Source organism: Somniosus microcephalus, chromosome 2 (assembly GCF_052327205.1).
Source record: "Somniosus microcephalus isolate GS21.2 chromosome 2, FLI_Smic_1.0, whole genome shotgun sequence".
NCBI lineage: Eukaryota > Metazoa > Chordata > Chondrichthyes > Squaliformes > Somniosidae > Somniosus > Somniosus microcephalus.
Window position 1 is genome coordinate 235,695,470 of NC_140988.1, and position 17,343 is coordinate 235,712,812.

The following is a 17,343-nucleotide window of genomic DNA, read 5'->3' on the forward strand; positions in this document are numbered from 1 at the left end:
CCTCAGGGCTTGACTCCTGGCATTGACCACTATGTGGTCCCACTGCCTTTGCAGAGTTTGTCTGGAGTGCCTCCTGGTCCCCTGTGGATATAGCTCATCTCTCCTCCTCTCCACCTCCTCCACCAAGGCCTCAAGTGCAGCGTCAGAAAATCTTGGAGCCCGCACTCTCCCCTGTTGTGCCATTGCTACATCTTTTTCCTGCTCAGAATGTCTTCCCAACGACTTCCAGCAGCTGCTCCAGCCACAATGCACCTCCCCTTTAAGTAGTGCAGGCAGGCTTTAACTGGTGCTAGCCTGTCACAATATTGGCCCCCTGCAGAGGCGTGCAGACACTCAACAGTGCTGGCTGCACGCTAAAATTATTTAAATGAGCAGGCAGCACAAAGTTGGCGTGCTGCCTGCATTGGACTCGATGGCACAGGCTAATTGCGCATCGCAATCCCCACGCCCGTTTTCGGGACTATCCAATTTAAACTCCAAGCTGTATTTCTTATCCATATTTATCTGCTATAGCCTAAAGATTTATTCTTTATTTTACTCTTTTACTGTGATAGATTTTAAGCAGGTGACCATGAGATCAATCATAAGAGGTTTGTGTAAACTGGTTACTTCTTTCAAATTTAGGTTAATTAGTATTGTTCTCAGGTAAGTTCAGCACTTCGGCACCTGAGAGTAGCCTAACCACAAGATGGTGCTCTAAGCAGAAAGATTGAAATAAGTCCAGTAATATGAAAAAATAATATTCAGGAGAGCTGTTTTATTAAAAATAAATACAGAACATATAAAATGTTATTTCATCTTATATGGGCTTAATTAAGCATATTGGAATATGACAATAATCCAACGTTAAACACATTTTAAAATCAAGTTTAAAATGCAGTTGTTTCTTTATTAGCCTGGGCACACAAGGGGATTTTATTTGCACTGCACAAGTTTTGTGCACTGATTAATGGCCCAGAAATTCGGGTCGGGGGCTTCCCGCAGGTGTAAGCTCCCGACCTGCACTTACCTCGCGTGCTGGCAGTTGAGCTGTAGGGCCCCGTGGAATTCCGCTCCGGGGCCTGGCCCAGCTGCCGGCGCGCTGTGCTTGCGTGTCCCAGGGGCGTAGTTAGTGCGATGCGTCCCCTGGGATCATGTGAGCCATGGGCAGCCAATCGGAGGAGGGAAAAGCCCATTCATAAGATTGACAGGTAGACCTGTCAAAACTTATAAATACTACAGGCCCAAAATAGCAGTAAACCTTCAAATAATTTTAAAAAAACATCACACTTTTTAAATAAACTATAAATTACATTAAATAACTATTTTAAACAATAATTTAAATTTTTGAAAAAAATAATTTTATATTATAACAGGGCTAAAAATAAACTTACCTTGCTTTAAAGTATTTAAAAATAATAAACCTGTGGAAAAAATGTTTTAATTTTAATTAATTGACCACTTACCTTGCAAAAAGCAGGCCTTACGCCTGCTTTTTAAATGTGTAAATCCTGCAGGCTTAACCTCGCGTGAAAACCTGCAAAAAAAAACGTAAGTTTGATGCGCACGCGCAGCCTCCCCTGCGCGCACGTTCGGCCTCTGAACCTCTTCGTTCAGAGGATCGGAAGTGCCGGTTTCCCGCGCATGCGCAGTGCATGCAGGAAACTGGCAATTCCATTCGGCCTACGGGTGAGTACCCCGTGCGTACTCACCCGGGGAGAGCCGAATTTCTGGGCCAATAGACAAAGCAAGACAGAATTGAAGGAGAGGGAAGTGGCATGGCATAACGATTTTAAGAGAGAAAAGCAGAAAACTGAGAATCGGTTGTGGTGCTTAATTACAATTCTTCCTGACTGAAAAATTATTTAATAATACACATGCCCACTTATTAATTATGATACATGGATCTGGCCGTTTATCCAAAAGTTTGCTGATCCTGGACTAAAGGAGGAGATTTTTGGTGAATTCTACTGCATGGTTGTTACATCTAGTCTGTCAATGTTACATATGTTATAGGAAGAAGAGCTGACACAGCACACCAAAGAGTAGTACTTTTGGGACTTAGTACTACTCATTGCAGTGGTGTGTCACCTATGTTGACCTCATCAAAGGGCAGATATATTTTTAGACACCTCCGTTCTCAGCAGCAGTGCAGCAGGCTCCTGCTCCCAGCAGCCATGCTCCCCTCCTCATGTATTACGAATCCATCACAGTATGGGTCTTGATTGGCGGAGGGCAGAACATTAATGGGAAAGAAGGTAGGTATCATCCCTATGTACTCTACTGAGATAGCAGGCAATTCTATCTGTTTCATTCCCTACCAGCAGATCAGCTGTTCCACCAAACAGAGTTTTATAGATTTTTCACTGTGGCTGTTTGAAGTTGAGAGGTGTGGTGGATTTAACCCTTAGGCCAAGAGTGGGCATCCCACTTTAGCCAGTAACTCTTGCTGTGCTCAAAGCTTGAACCCAGCCAGCTCCCTCTGTTGATTTTATGGCAGCTGTATATGGGAGAAATTAGTGAAATGTGAAAATACGTAAATCCTGCTAGCTCCAATGCACAGATAAAATGAACCTCCTATATTGGAACTCCATGGTCTATTTCATTCATGTGGAGAATATGGATGTTTTAAAATGAAACAAACAATTTGGCTAAAGGTACTGGTGGTTGAAACGTCCTAATTCACTTTAGTATTTATTGTCTGTGAAAGTTATTGGCCTAGAAATTCAGTATAGCCACTTTTGGGGCGGTAAAGTCGGGCGGGCGCTAAAGTTAGCGCCCGCCGGAAAGTGGAGGCCACTTCGCCGAAATTCATTAGCTTTGGCCAAGGAGTTTGGGCGAGTGCTGAAACTGGCGTTGCACTCCTATCTTTAGGCGCTAAGCCGGCGGTGCGGACTGATAACGCCGAGGCCGGGCGCAGCGCAGGTGCGGTCATGTTTTGATTGACAGCAGACACCCTGACGCCGGCCAGCTCTTAAAGGGGGAAGGGTCGACTTTGTCTGCAGCCACGCCCTGGATAGTGGAGCCCTGCAGCTAGGCCTGAACACTGCTGGTGGACCCAAATAGCGCCTGAAGTCATGCAGAAGGCCCGTGAACGACCGCAGCGCTTCTCAGAGCATGCTTTGAGGGTGCTGCTTAGGGGGTTGGAAAAGAACAGAGAGATCTTGTGCCCGGACAGTGGCAAGAAGGCTCCCAGGAGGCAGTACAGGAGAGCCTGGAGGGAAATCGCCCACAGGGTGTCAGCCAACAGCGATGTCCCCAGGACTGGTGACCAATGCCGCAAGAAGTACAACGACCTCAGTCGGTTGGTCAGGGTGAGTACCCTTTCCAGTGTCCTCCTCATCCTTGCATGTGCACCTCACATTATGGGCAAAGGGACCTCAAAGGCCTAATGGCCAGCCCTCCTCCCGCAGCTATGGCACTGGCATGATCATCAATAGCACTCTCTGCACTTAACACACTGGCCAAGCTATTCGACCATGGGAGGCAGTGCACACAACAACAGGGCACCACACTGTACTTAGAGGCCGTCCTTTCTCTTGCAGGCCAAGCTGGCGTGGAATTTGAAGAGCCAGACTGTCACCGGGGGAGGCCGTGCCCAGTTCCAGGAGCTCAGTCAGCTGGAGGAGAGCGTGGCTCGATTCATGCGTGGCCGGGTGACTGGCCCCATTGCTATTGGAGATGCCGACCCTGTGCTGGGACCCAATGGTAAGGACATGACCATTTGGACCTCTCTGGTTCCCCTTGCGCTTCAGATCTACATCCTTTGCCACTGTCCCACCAATGCGCATAATGGCAACACTCATGCCTCCCTCGCTGACGCCCTGTCCTCACTCTAAAGCTACTCTTGTGCCTTCCTGCTTTCAGCTGGTGAGGAGGAGGTCCCTGAAGCTGAGAGTGTCAGTCCCTCGGAAGAGGAGGACGACGGGGACCAAGAGGAAGGCGGCACATCGGGGGAACCCTCATCCGCGCCAGGGGATGGCAATGGAGGGGACACGTCTTGCCTGGAGGAGAGCCGGGGGAAGTGTTGCAGGGGGGTGTAGCTCCTGGGCCTAGTGGCGTCCAGGCACGCGGGAAGGGTCGGGCAGCACGGCTGCCTTCTCCCCAGAGGGGGGAAGTGTTGCAGGGGAGGGCAGTTCCTGGGCCCAGTGGTGTCCAGGCACGCGGGAAGGGTCGGGCAGCACGGCTGCCTTCTCCCCAGAGGGGGGAAGTGTTGCAGGGGAGGGCAGTTGCTGGGCCCAGTGGCGTCCAGGCACGCGGGAAGGGTCGGGCAGCTCAGCGGCCTTCTCCCCAGAGGGAGAGTCCGCCCTCCAGTCCGGAGATGGTCCTCGCCCAGGAGGTGCGCCTCCTTGATGAAATGTCCGCGGCCTCGGAGCGGCGCCACAACGAGTTCATGGGGGTTGTGGGACAGTTGCCTCAGGCCATTGAGTCCCTGGCTCATAGTGTGGCCAATTTCAGGGACTCACAGGCCAGGGGTGTCGAGCAACTCGCGGCAGCACAGGCCAGGGGCGTCGACCAACTCGCGGCAGCACAGGACGCGAGTCGCGAGTTCATGAGTGGTGCCGTCCAGACACTGGCTGATCTGATGCGGACACAGACCAGGGCAGTTCGCGCACTCACTTCTGCCACACTCGCTGTGTCACGGAAGCATCGCCAGGGCACCCGCCGCCCTGCTGCAGCACAGCGGTCTGGCCTTCACCAGATTGCTGCGCTTGCTGCAGTGCCAGCCCGGCCGAGTGCCAGTGTCTCTGGCGACCAGCGAGCGCCTGGCATCAGCCAGCTTGCCCCCATTGCTGCAGCCGCCACTGCCACTCCCCCAGCCAAGGTGCGACGAGCTGCTGGAGAGACTGATGCTGGCCAGCCACAGCTGCAGCAGTCAGCAGCCGGCCCCTCCAGGGCCGGACCTCGTCTAGGCCAACCCCCAAGGGCATCTGCCGTCACGCATTGTGCCCTTCAGGAGCTTTCCCCCAGCCTTGCAACACCCACAGGGCCCAGGTTGAGGCGGAGCAACAGGTCGGGCAGGGGCCGGAGAAGCCTGCACAAGGTCTCGCTCTCTCGGCACACCAAGTAGAGTGTGTTGCCAACTGTTTTTTTTATATGGGGGTGTTTGTGTTCTGGAGTGGGGGGGCTTATTTTGGTAAGGCCGAAGATGAAGGCAAATGTTTTTTTATATGGGGGTGTTTGTGTTCTGGAGGGTGGGTGCTTATTTTGGTAAGGCCGAGGATGAAGGCCAATTGGATGGACGATTTTTGTTATTCCTCCCCAGGTTGTGGGAGTGAGATATGTTTTTGACTGTCTTTTGGGGGTCTTGTCTGTTTTTCTGTTTCATGTGGGAAGGGCCCTGAGTTTGTTAAATAAAGCTTTTTATTTATTCAGCTTGTCCAGGTGTCATGTTTCAAGTGGTTGTTGCGTTAACCGGCTGAGGGCTTGCGGAGCGGCTGCATTCAGGTGCGTTCATTGCCACAAGCCATTCCCTGACAGGGGGCCTAGAAGTGTCGTTCAATAAGCCGCCGGCGGACGGCCCTTGGACCTTGTGGCTCCCTCCTGGGCTGGTACTCCTCCTCCTCCTCATGGTCCTCCTGCTCGTCCTCCTGAGGTGGTGGTCCAACGCGAGGTGGCAGTGCCTGAGTCCTGCGGATAGCCAGGTTGTGCAGCATGCAGCAAACGACGACGAACTGGGAGACTCTATCCGGCGAATACTGTAGAGATCCGCCGGAACGATCCAGGCAGCGGAACCGTTGCTTGAGGACGCCAATCGTTTGCTCTATGATGTTCCTTGTGGCTTGATGGCTTTCGTTGTATGCCTCCTCCGCAGGGGTCCTGGGCGCGCGGAGCGGGGTCATGAGCCATGTACACAAAGGGTAGCCCTTGTCCCCAATAAGCCATCCCCTTGGTGGAGGCTGTGCCTCGAACATGTCAGCCACAGTAGTCTGGCGCAGGATAAATGCATCGTGGCTGCTTCCTGGAAAGCGGGCATTGACAGCTAGGATGCGCTGCCTGTGGTCACACACCAGCTGTACATTGAGGGAATGGTAGCCCTTCCGGTTGCGGTAATCCTCGGCATTGTCGATAGGTGCCCGCATAGCCACATGCGTGCAGTCAATGGTGCCCTGCACCATGGGGAAGTCGGCGATCCTGGCAAATCCGACTGCATGCTGCTCCTGCCTTTCTAGGGTCATGGGGAAGGAGATGAATTGGTGTCTCCTTGCGAAAAGGGCATCGGTGACCTGCCAGATGCAGCGATGCACGGCGAACTGGGAGATGTTCGCTATGTCCCCAGCAGCGGCTTGGAAGGAGCCGCTTGCATAAAAGTTCAGAGCCACCGTGACCTTCACTTCCACCGACAGAGACGTCCTGCACATCAGCTGTGGACGCAGATCTCTGTGAAGCAGCTGGCAGATCTCTGCAACCACCTCCCTTCTGAAGCGCAGCCTCTTAACACAATGCGCGGCAGTCATGGTGAGATAGGACACCTGCTGCTGGTATTCCCTGAGTGGGTAAGGCCTACGTTGCCGACGCCTGATGGCCCCTCTGCGTCTAGGCATGGCTGGCCCTCTCACACAGCGTCTGCGAGCCCTTCGCACATAATGCTGGAACTGAGGGTTGGAACCCCATGCAGCCCCCATAATAAACTTGCAAACAGTGAAATCACAATGAGTCAAATTTCAAAGCTCTGGCCAGAAGCCAAAAATACCTCTCCTATGTTGTCCCAAATCAGTAAGGTCTGTTCCTTGGTCTCTGTCCAGAAATCCAAAGCACTAAAGTCATTGCAGCAAAATGGCTGGCCTTTATAGTTCAGTGTAAGTGCCCTTTAATTAGCGCTCCCCGAGGCCTGCAGGGCCTCTGCTGCGTTCCACTTCACAGTTCTTAACAGCGCCACGCCCACATTGGGCGGGCGCCACTGAATTTCCGGTTTGGGGCGCACAAACAGCGTTGCACGACGAAATGACGTCATAAGCTGCGCGCGCAGCTGAGCGGGCGCAAACACTTTGCGCCGGCGCTAAATGTCAACTGAAGTTGGGCGTAGGCGCAGATCGGCCTGCGCCCGGGCGCTAAGTGCCTAGCGCTGGAAATCTACCCCTCTTATGGCGTTAACGGCTGGCGAACGCAACTGAATTTCTAGGCCATTGTGTTGTCCTTGTTTTTTGAAACGTTTAATAAATAAAGTAGATCAATCGCCAGGCCCGGATGAAATGTATCCCAGGCTGTTAAGAGAAGCAAGGGAGGAAATACCAGAGGCTCTAATCATCATTTTCCAATCCTCTCTGGCTACAGGTGTAATGTCAAAGGACTGGAGGACTGCTGTTGTTTAAAAAGGGAGAAAGAGACAGACCGAGTAATTACAGGCCAGTCAGCCTAACCTCAGTGGTGGGCACATTATTGGAAAACATTCTGAGAGATAGTATTAATCGTCCTTTAGAAAGACACGGATTAATCAAGGACAGTCAACATGGATTTGTTAAGGGAAGGTCATTGTTGACTAACTTGATTGAATTTTTGAGGTGGTAACAAGGAGAGTCGATGAGGGTAGTGCATTTGGGCCTAGAAATTCATTAAGGCGCTGCCAGCTTTGCAGCCAGTTACCGCCTAAAGAGGGCTTCTGCGCCAAAAAGGAGTTTGCGCTGATATTCAGCGCAGCGGTATTGGCGGCGGTAGCCGTTAGCGCTGCGCTGGCACCGATGACGTCATCGGTGTGCGCAGTGCCCCGGTTCCGCCCCGAAACCGGCCCGATCCCCATATTTAGTTGCGGCCGCCTCCTCCGCAGCGGCTGCAAACAGCGACCAGAAAACGGGGCCGTACTGTAGCCTTAGTGGGGCGCTTTAAGGTGGAGGTGCGGCCGGCTGCTTTTTCGGCGGCCGCCTGCCCGCACCTCCTTCCCCGACCTCCTCCACCCCCCCCCGCGGCATTGCCGGCTGCTTTCCGCGAACCCAGCACTTCTCCGTGGTGCCGGGCTCATTTGCCGGCACTACCCAGCGGCGATCTCCCCATTGCAGGCTGCTCCCCCTTAAGAGAAGGAGGAGGCCTGCAGTACCGCAGCCTGCCGCTCCGCAGCGGCTGGCGCAGCGGCGCCAAGAGCGCTGAAATTCAGTTTCAGCGCCCCAAGCGGAGGCGGGCACACCCTGGAATTGCGCCCGGTTCCTAATTGGGGCGCAAAAACTGAATACCTGACGATCACTAATGGCTCCCCGCCCAGCGCTAACTTTTGGGCGCTAGCCAGCTGGCGGGGCCATAGTGAATTTCTAGGCCCTGATGTCTACAAGGACTTTAGCAAGGCTTTTGACAAGGTTCCACCTGGCAGACTGATCAGAGACGTAAAAGCCCAAGGGATTCAAGGGAAAGTGGCAAGTTGGATCCAAAATTAGTTCAGTGGCAGTAAGCAAAGGGTAATGGTTGACGAGTGTTTTTGTGACTGGAAGGCTGTTTCCATTGGGGTTCCGCAGGGCTCAGTACTAGGTCACTTGCCTTTTGTGGTACAGTATATATCAATGATTTGGACTTCAATGTAGGGGGCATGATTAAGAAGTTTGCAGATGGTACAAAAATTGGGCATGTGGTTGATAGTGAGGAAGAAAGCTGTAGACTGTGGGAAGATTTCAATGCACTGGTCAGATGGGCAGAAAAGTAGCAAATGGAAGTGTGAGGTAATGCATTTGGGGAGAGCTAACAAGGCAAGGGAATACACAATAAATGTCAGGATAATGAGAAGTGTAGAGGAACAGAGGGACCTTGGAGTCCATGTTCACAGATCCTTGAAGGTAGGACAGGTGGTTAAGAAGGCATATGGGATACTTTCCTTTTTTAGCCGAGACATAGAATATAAGAGCAGGGAGATTATGCTTGAATTGTATAAAACACTAGATAGGCCACAGCTAGAGTACTGCGTACAGTTCTGGTCACCACATTACAGGAACAATGTGATTGCACGAGAGAGGGTACAGAGAAGATTTACGAGAATATTGCCAGGGCTGGAGAATTTTAGCTACGAGGAAAGATTGGATAGGCTGGGGTTGTTTTTCTTTGGAACAGAGGAGGCTGAGGGGAGAAATAATTGAGGTGTATAAAATTATGAAGGGCCTAGATAGAATGGATAGGAAGGACCTATTTCCCTTAGCAGAGAGGTCAATAACCAGGGGGCATAGAATTAAAGTAATTGTTCGAAGGATTAGATGGGAGTCGAGAAATTTTTTCACCCAGAGGGTGGTGGGGGTCTGGAACTCACTGCCTGAAAGAGTGGTAGAGGCAGAAACCCTCATCACATTTAAAAAAGTACTTGGATAGGCACTTGAAGTAACCTACAAGGTTACGGACCAAGAGCTGGAAAGTGGGATTAGGCTGGATAGCTCTTTTTCGGCCAGCACTGACACGATGGGCTGATTGGCCTCCTTCTGTGCCGTAAATTTCTATGATTCTATGCTTTCTATGATCCTATAAAGGCAGGATAACCTTTTGGCAACATCCCTGGTACTGCTTTGAAGGATAAATGTCTCTTAACCCTTGCCAAACACAGAATGTGATGCAAAATGCTATTTCAAAAATATGTCTATGTTAGAAGTCAGACTAGGGGAAGTTGTATTTCCTTATTGGGATCCAACCTACCCAATTCTAGAAGGTCACTCGTGCTTCAATATTTATTGAAAAAATATTGCTTAGAACAAAATAAACTTATAAACACTCTTTTGACTTTTCCACATCAAAAACATTCCCAGAAACATTCCTTTCATAACTCCTTCTCCACATAAGATCACTTTAGCTGTTGGCTGTTTATGCATTCAGGCCTACTCAATGCTGATTTAATTAATTCCTACACAACATTCTAGTCAGTCACATGTTTTATACACATGCAAGACCTCTGGAAACTTCCAAATTGTTACATTCATTTAACACCAAAATCATTCTTTTTGCTCCCACAGTAATATTCTGCCATTTAAAGCATTGCAAAAATATTAGTAAATTTCCCTGAGTGAACAAAAATGTTCCTATAGCATTTATCAATAATATATATGATGTTGGATGTTATGGTCTGAAGAATTAGTTATATCACTGTTGCATGTTGAAACAGTGGAAGTTAGTAACACAACTTACAAGACTGATACATCTGTGGAACTGATTAACTACATACCCAGGTCTATAAAGGTGAAGTACGACCCATATTTCTTCTCCTGCATAAGTAATTTGCTTTACGTACTCATCTCCTTGGAGTTCAGCCAACTCACCAAATCTACTTTTTTTTTGTAGAGCTTGCCACTCTGCCAGACGCTGGCGCCTAAAACACAAACATGAGCCATTTTCAGTGTGGCACTGCTCAGCTTAAATGTTCCTTTCAAAGAGGGCTGTTGTATTCCATATCTGTATACCTATCAATTGCAAAACATTGTTATTTAGAATCAGAAATTTCAGCATGGAAGGAGGCTATTTGGACCACTGTGGCTCTGCCAGTGCAACCTCCAAATCAGAACTATTTGCTGTAATTCTCATTTCCCTTCTCTTTCCCCATATCCTTTCATATCTTTCATTTTTAAGGACCTGAATATCTGGGGTTCCACTGCGCTGGTGCAAGTGTAGTGGACTGAAACCCCTCCCCTGTCTAAGCGCAAAGCCATAAACTCTGTCCCAAGTTTGGGTGATGGAGTTATTTCTGTGGAAGGGACAGTCTGCTGGTGCTTGCAAGGGCGCTTCAATAGTGCCCGCCATGATGTGTCCTTGTAAGGTGGAGTAGCACATAGCTGCTCCACCATAGATATCCTCGAGACTCTTTGTGGGCCAAAGAAAACATACTTATAAACTTTCAGCTCTGAAAGTTAGTCATTTGCAGGTGCAACAGAGATAATTGATCCCCTCTGAGATAGATTAACTTTGGCTGCTTAAGGTTTGGGGTTTCTGTTATGGCCTTATAAGGCCATACTGGGTAGAATTCCCTGGGTAGCACAAGAATTCCCGTCAACGTACCCCACTTGATGTAGGGGATTGAGGGAAGGAATCATCTTCTCTTCCCCTACTGGAAAATGGCTACCAGCAAGAAAAAGGGCGGAGAGGCATGGAATGCAGGAGCTTCTACTATCTTGTACAATGCTGTCCTTGTTTTGGCCAGGCAGAGGTCCATCCCTTACAAGGCTCCATGGAATCTTAGATCCAAGGCCAGGACCCAGCATATCCACGTCCTTATCCTTACTAGCATATCCTTACTGTAGCCTTTCCTCTGCATTCCTGATATATTTATCCAGCAGAAGGAATTAGTTCATGTAGTATTAATTACATTTGCATGTTCACAGCTTTTTTATATTAATCACTTAATTCCCTGCAAAATAATTCCCATTATATTATTTTTATGAATGTGTCTATAAATGTCATTGTACATCAACTACCATAACTCTAGAACTAAAACTGGATAAAACTGTGTTCCCACTTTTTGATGTCTTCTAAACCCCTTAATACCTCGGAAGCATGCCAGGTATATGTAGGGGTAATATTACAAGGTCCTATCCCCATGTGGAGCTAAAAAATTGTAGGCGGGGTGGTGGTGGGAGGGGAAATGCACCTGAATTCTATATATGTTCTCCCATTGGGTGAGGCTCAACACTGGGATTGCAACTTAATACAATTACCCCCTACATTCACTATGTTGGATCATGTGAGCCTATTGTCTCCTGTGATGGTATCACAATAAATTCTCAAAGCCTCCAATCAATGCTTACTTTGAACTGCCATTAGTATTGTTTTTATTTTATTGAGGCCACAGTAATTTTCTCATTTCATGCTCTCAGTGGAGAGCCTTTCACACTGGGAGTGCATATCAGAAATTTGAGCATATGGTGCACACAATTTTCCAGCATTGTTTTAAATGGTTAATAAATGAAGAGCACTGTGCACTTGATTTTCAAAAATGCACTCCTGGCAGGCAAAGTTCCTTCTCAAAGTTGAAAAATTAGCTTTTATATGATAAAAATCATGCATGGTGAGTATAAGACTCCCAATCCTTTAAAATTCTATATGATCTTTTTAAAACGTTTGTATACACTGCGTAAAGAAGTTTAATGTATAAGAAAGGGGGATATATTATATAGGGCTTTCACTCTTTGATCTGAAGATGCACAATACTCAGTAAATCAATCAAAGCAGATCCCCTCTTTATGTGGCATAACACAGTTGTATTTAAGCTGCTATTTTATTGTTGCAGCTGAATAGAGTTATTTGCGCTAACCTGTACATTTCAATAGCATGTTCATCCTCCTCATCAAACTCATCCTCTGCTTCCTTTAGCCCTGCAAGGTTCATCCGTTCATAGGGCTTAACTGTGAGAAGCAGAAGTTTGGATATAATAAGCCAGTCTGTGTACACACTGAATGATTTTTTTGGACATTGGTAATTTTATGAGTCCATGGCTGGAAATCTGCTCAGAGTTCCTCCGGCTCTGTCACAGTAACTTTGCTGGAAGTACGGTGGAAACCAGTTTATATACATGAACGGTGTTTTCACTGCACTTGCAATGAGGTAACGTTGGCAGAGTGGGAGCAGCCCCAAAGGGCGGCGAGGATGGCTGGATTCAGGAGATAAGTGCCTTTCATAGAAACATAGAAGATAGGAGCAGGAGTAGGCCATTCGGCCACTCGAGCCTGCTCCGCCATTCAATGCGATCATGGCTGATCATCCAAATTCAGTACCCTGTCCCTGCTGTCTCCCCATATCCCTTGATCCCCTTAGCCTTAAGAAATATATTTAATGAATTGGCCTCTCTGTGGTAGAAAATTCCACAGGTTCACCACTCTCTGGGTGAAGAAATTCCTCCTCATTTCTGTCCTAAATGGCTTATCCCTTATCCTTAGACTGTGACCCCTGGTTCTGGACTCCCCGACCATCGGGAACATCCTCCCTGCATCTAGTCTGTCCAGTCCTTTCAGAATTTTATAAGTTTCAATGAGATCCCCTCTCATTCTTCTAAACTCCAGCGAGTATAAGCCCAATCGACCCAATCTCTCCTCATACGTCATTCCTGCCATCCCAGGTATCAGCCTGGTGAATCTTCGCTGAACTCCTTCCATGGCAAGAGCATCCTTCCTCAGATAAGGTGACCAAAACTGCACACAATACTCAAGGTGTGGTCTCACCAAGGCCCTGTACGACTGCAGCAAGACATCCTTGTTCCTGTACTCAAACCCTCTCGCTATGAAGGCAAACATACCATTTGCCTTCTTAACCACCTGCTGCACCTGCATGCTTACCTTCAGCGACTGGTGCACAAGGACACCCAGGTCTCGTTACACTTCCCCTTCTCCCAATCTATTGCCATTCAGATAATAATCTGCCTTCCTGCTTTTGCCACCAAAGTGGATAACCTCACATTTATCCACGTTATATTGCATCTGCCATGCATCTGCCCAATCACCCAACCTGTCCAAATCATCCTGGAGTTTCTCGGCATCCTCCTCACAGCACACACGCCCACCCAGCTTTGTGTCGTCTGCAAACTTGGAGATATTACATCTAGTTCCCTTGTCTAGATCATTAATATATATTGTGAATAGCTGGGGTCCAAGGACCGATCCCTGCGGTACCCCACTAGTCACTGCCTGCCACTCGGAAAAAGACCCGTTTATTCCAACTCTTTGCTTTCTGTCTGCCAACCAGTTTTCTATCCAAGTCAATACCTTGCCCCCAATCCCATGTGCCTTAACTTTACACGCTAATCTCTTATGCGGGACCTTATCGAAAGCCTTCTGAAAGTCCAAATACACCACATCCACTGGTTCTCCCTTATCTATTTTACCAGTTACAGCCTCAAAAAATTCCAGTAGATCAGTCAAGCACGATTTACCTTTTGTAAATCCATGTTGACTTTGTCCGATCCTGTCACTGTTTTCCAAGTGCTCTGCTATTACATCTTTTATAATGGACTCTAGCATTTTCCCCACTACTGATGTCAGGCTTACCACTCTGTAATTCCCCGTTTTCTCTCTACCACCTTTTTTGAATAGTGGGGTAACATTAGCTACCCTCCAATCCATGGGTACTGTTCCAGATTCCATCGAATGTTGGAAGATGATCAGCAATGCATCTACTATTTCTAGGGCCACTTCCTTAAGTACCCTAGGATGTAGATTATCAGGCCCTGGGGATTTATCGGCCTTCAATCCCGTCAATTTTCCTAATACCATTTCCCTACAAATACTGATTTCTTTCAGTTCCTCCCTTTCATCAGACCCTATGTTCCCCAACATCTCTGGGAGGTTATTTGTGTCCTCCTTTGTGAAGACAGAACCAAAATATGTATTTAATTGGTCTTCAATTTCTTTGTTCCCCATTATAAATTCCCTTGATTCTGACTGCAAGGGACCTATGCTTGACTTCACCAATCTTTTTCTCTTCACATATCTATAAAAGCTTTTACAGTCAGTTTTTATGTTCCATGCAAGCTTACTCTCATATTCTATTTTCCCCTTCTTAATTAATCCACTGTTCCAATGTTCCTGCCTCACCAAACCCTGCAATCGGACACCCCCTCCTCCGACCCTTCTGATCTCCCCCTCGGCCGTCCCCTGAGGCCACCAACCCTTCCCACGAGGCATCCGATCTCCCCCCCCCACGAGGCCTCCAACACCCCTCCCTGCAACGAGGTCTCCAACCTCCAATCCCTGCTGTGGCCTTCCAACCGCCAGCCCACGATCCTCCCTCCAGCCTTCCGACCTCCCCGCTCTGGCCCCCGATCCCCCTTCTGGCCTTCCGACTTCCCCCCTCCGGCCCCTGATTCCCCCTCCAGCCTTCTAACCACCCCACTCCGGCCTCCGATCCCTCCCTCCCTCCCTCCTCTCTATGGCATGGTACTGCAGGCCTACCCGCCTGACAACCAGCCAGCCTCTCCATCTGGCTGGCTGCGGGCGGAAAACAGAATTTCAAAAAGCTAATCAGTCCCTACCATTAAAGTCAACAGGACCTGAGGGCAACCCATTCTCCTGGGTTTCACGACCGCATTGCAGTCCACTGCACCCCCTCCCCCCACACCCACCCCACTCCCTACCTGACTCCAAATTAAAATTCTGACCTCAGTTTTATCAGGGATTTCATTGCAGTAAAACAGCACTCACATTATAAGTTTTGCTCTTGTCTGAATTCTCAGAACTTTTTCTTTATGTACACACTTAGACAAAATTAAACTTTTACCTTTAGCTTCTTCCTGTAAATGTAGGACCATTTCTTCAACTTCATCCCTTGGTTCTTCTTTTGGAGGAATAATGCCAAAACGCCGTAAGGCATCATTCCACTCAGTATCTTCATTGGGATCCTATGAAAAAAAGAACAAAATTATACTGTTCTAATTTTTGTTTTCAAATTGAAAATTGTAATCTTTCTCAGACCATGAGTTTACATCTTTGTATAAAGTGGATATAGAAAGATCACTTATAGGTAACAAAAATCAGTCATCACGTGCTGAATAATTCCTAAATATGAACAAGTCTGCTATTTGAAGACAATGGGGGAGAAATTGATTATCACCCAGTTTGAGGGCGGTAACTTTTGAAAGCTGGGAAACTTGGCACCATGCGCTAATGATTCCCAGTTTTAAAAAATTAGGGTTTTAGCACTCCACAAAGGAAGTGGAGTGCTAAATCAAGTGCTCCACTTCCTTCCTGGAGCACAACAGGCAGCAGGCGGGGCGGTAGGTGAGCAGCGCTGCACAATGGGCCATGCAGCGCTGCCGCGTTGGAGGCTCCTTCCCTCCCTTAAAGGGAAGGGCCATCGCTGCAGGCTCTGCAAGGGGAAAACTTACCCGAAGGCAGCCGCGATCTGGCCTGATCAGCCCAATGCACTGCGGCAGAGTGCCGGGCTGATCGATCGCTGGAGAAGACGAAGGAAAAAAAAAGCAAAAGAGCATTTCAGAATTTTTTTTACTTACCTTGGCCACCTCGCCTTTAAGTATCACCCCCAAAGCGCCCGGCCTTCCGAACAACGCCTCCTGCAACTGCCGGTGTTTTTTGCCCGGCGATGCTGCAGGGGGTGGAACCGAAGTTCGGGTCCATGGCGCTACTGGGGTGATGCACAGCTGGATGATGTCACGATATCCAGGTGCAGAAGATCGTGGTGCTAGGGTTTACCACCGCTACAAACTGCCAGGTGAATTTCACGGGTGGTGGTAAGTCATTAGCGCCCCGTTATCGCCTCCCGGGAGGCGCTAACCAACCAAATTTCTCCCCCATTCATTTTTTTCAGTTTGTTGAATGGTCACAGTTCTACAGTGTAGGTTGTATAGCGGTGATGCAGCATACTGGTGCCCCATTACTCTATACCATGGTATTGGGGTGCAGGATTAAATTCCCCATGCTGCCAAGTTCTGAATCTCAGCTATGCTGCCATGGAGACTTGCTGAGTGCAAGAGGGATGGAATGTTGAAGAGAAAGTTGTCCATAAGCAGATGGCCATGGAGTTGTCAAGTGCTCCAAGGTGCACTGCAATTGTGTGAATACATCATACATTACTGCAAATAATTCAGACCAAAATTGCTGCAGATTCAGCAACAATCCATTTAGAGCATTCATCACTTTTTAAAAATATATAATCAGGGCCTTTGGCTCATTCACGTACTCCATTCTGAGGCAGAAAAATGGAGTTCATTGGTAACGGATGGATTGGAACAGCAGGAAAACCTCTTATTTGATGGCTAAGGAAGTAGAGGTGCTGCTGCCTGATGTGAGTGTGACATGAATTGTCCTGTTTAGAACTCCTGCGCTGGAATTTTTACTTTGAAGAGAGTACGGGTTTGTGAGCAGGTGGGCAGTTAAAGCGTTGACATTGACAGCTCGTCGGGAAGCCAGCTTCAACCTGCCGGCTTCTACCTTCAAGCAATGAGGCAGGAGAGCACTAGAATCAAAGCCAGATGATGATGAGATATGTCATAGAGCAAGCAATCGGGATGCTGAAGATGCACTTCAGGTGCCTGAAAAGATCTGGAGGAACCCTTCAATACACACCAGCCATGGTCTCTAGAATGATCGTCATATGCTGCACTCTGCACAACACAGCACAGCAGAAAGGATTAGAGCTACAGGAGGAGCAAGGCACAGAGCACAGCCTCTTCGAAGGAGGAGGAGCAGGAGGAACACGAGGAGGAGGAGCAACCTATTGCTGCCCGGGATGGCCTCATAATGGCACAATTTAGTTAAATCGTACCTGTCCACCCATGTGGCACCCAGATGTTGAACCAACTCCCCACCACCACTGTAATGATCAATAACATGTCATTCTAGAATAGTACACTAGGTGGAGCTGTAGAGCTGTATAGAGCCGTATATTTAGTTGTATGTGTTTAAGACTACACTACCCACGATGCACTAGGCTACCCAGAAGGCAGCAGTCATGATGGCAGCCTGCACACAG

General features: G+C 48.5%; 1 protein-coding gene across 2 annotated transcripts in view; it reads right to left on the minus strand.

Moving 5' to 3' along the window:
• LOC147123288 (phosducin-like protein 2) overlaps window positions 1-17,343 on the minus strand; it is an 84,112-nt gene that overhangs the window by 45,573 nt on the left and 21,196 nt on the right. For both annotated transcript variants that reach the window (XM_086004274.1, XM_086004270.1), the window contains exons 3-5: window positions 15,133-15,253; window positions 12,179-12,269; window positions 10,100-10,243 (exon numbers count right to left, since the gene is read on the minus strand). In XM_086004274.1, the coding sequence (XP_085860400.1) occupies window positions 10,100-10,243; window positions 12,179-12,269; window positions 15,133-15,253 (356 nt within the window). The remainder of the gene's footprint in view (window positions 1-10,099; window positions 10,244-12,178; window positions 12,270-15,132; window positions 15,254-17,343) is intronic.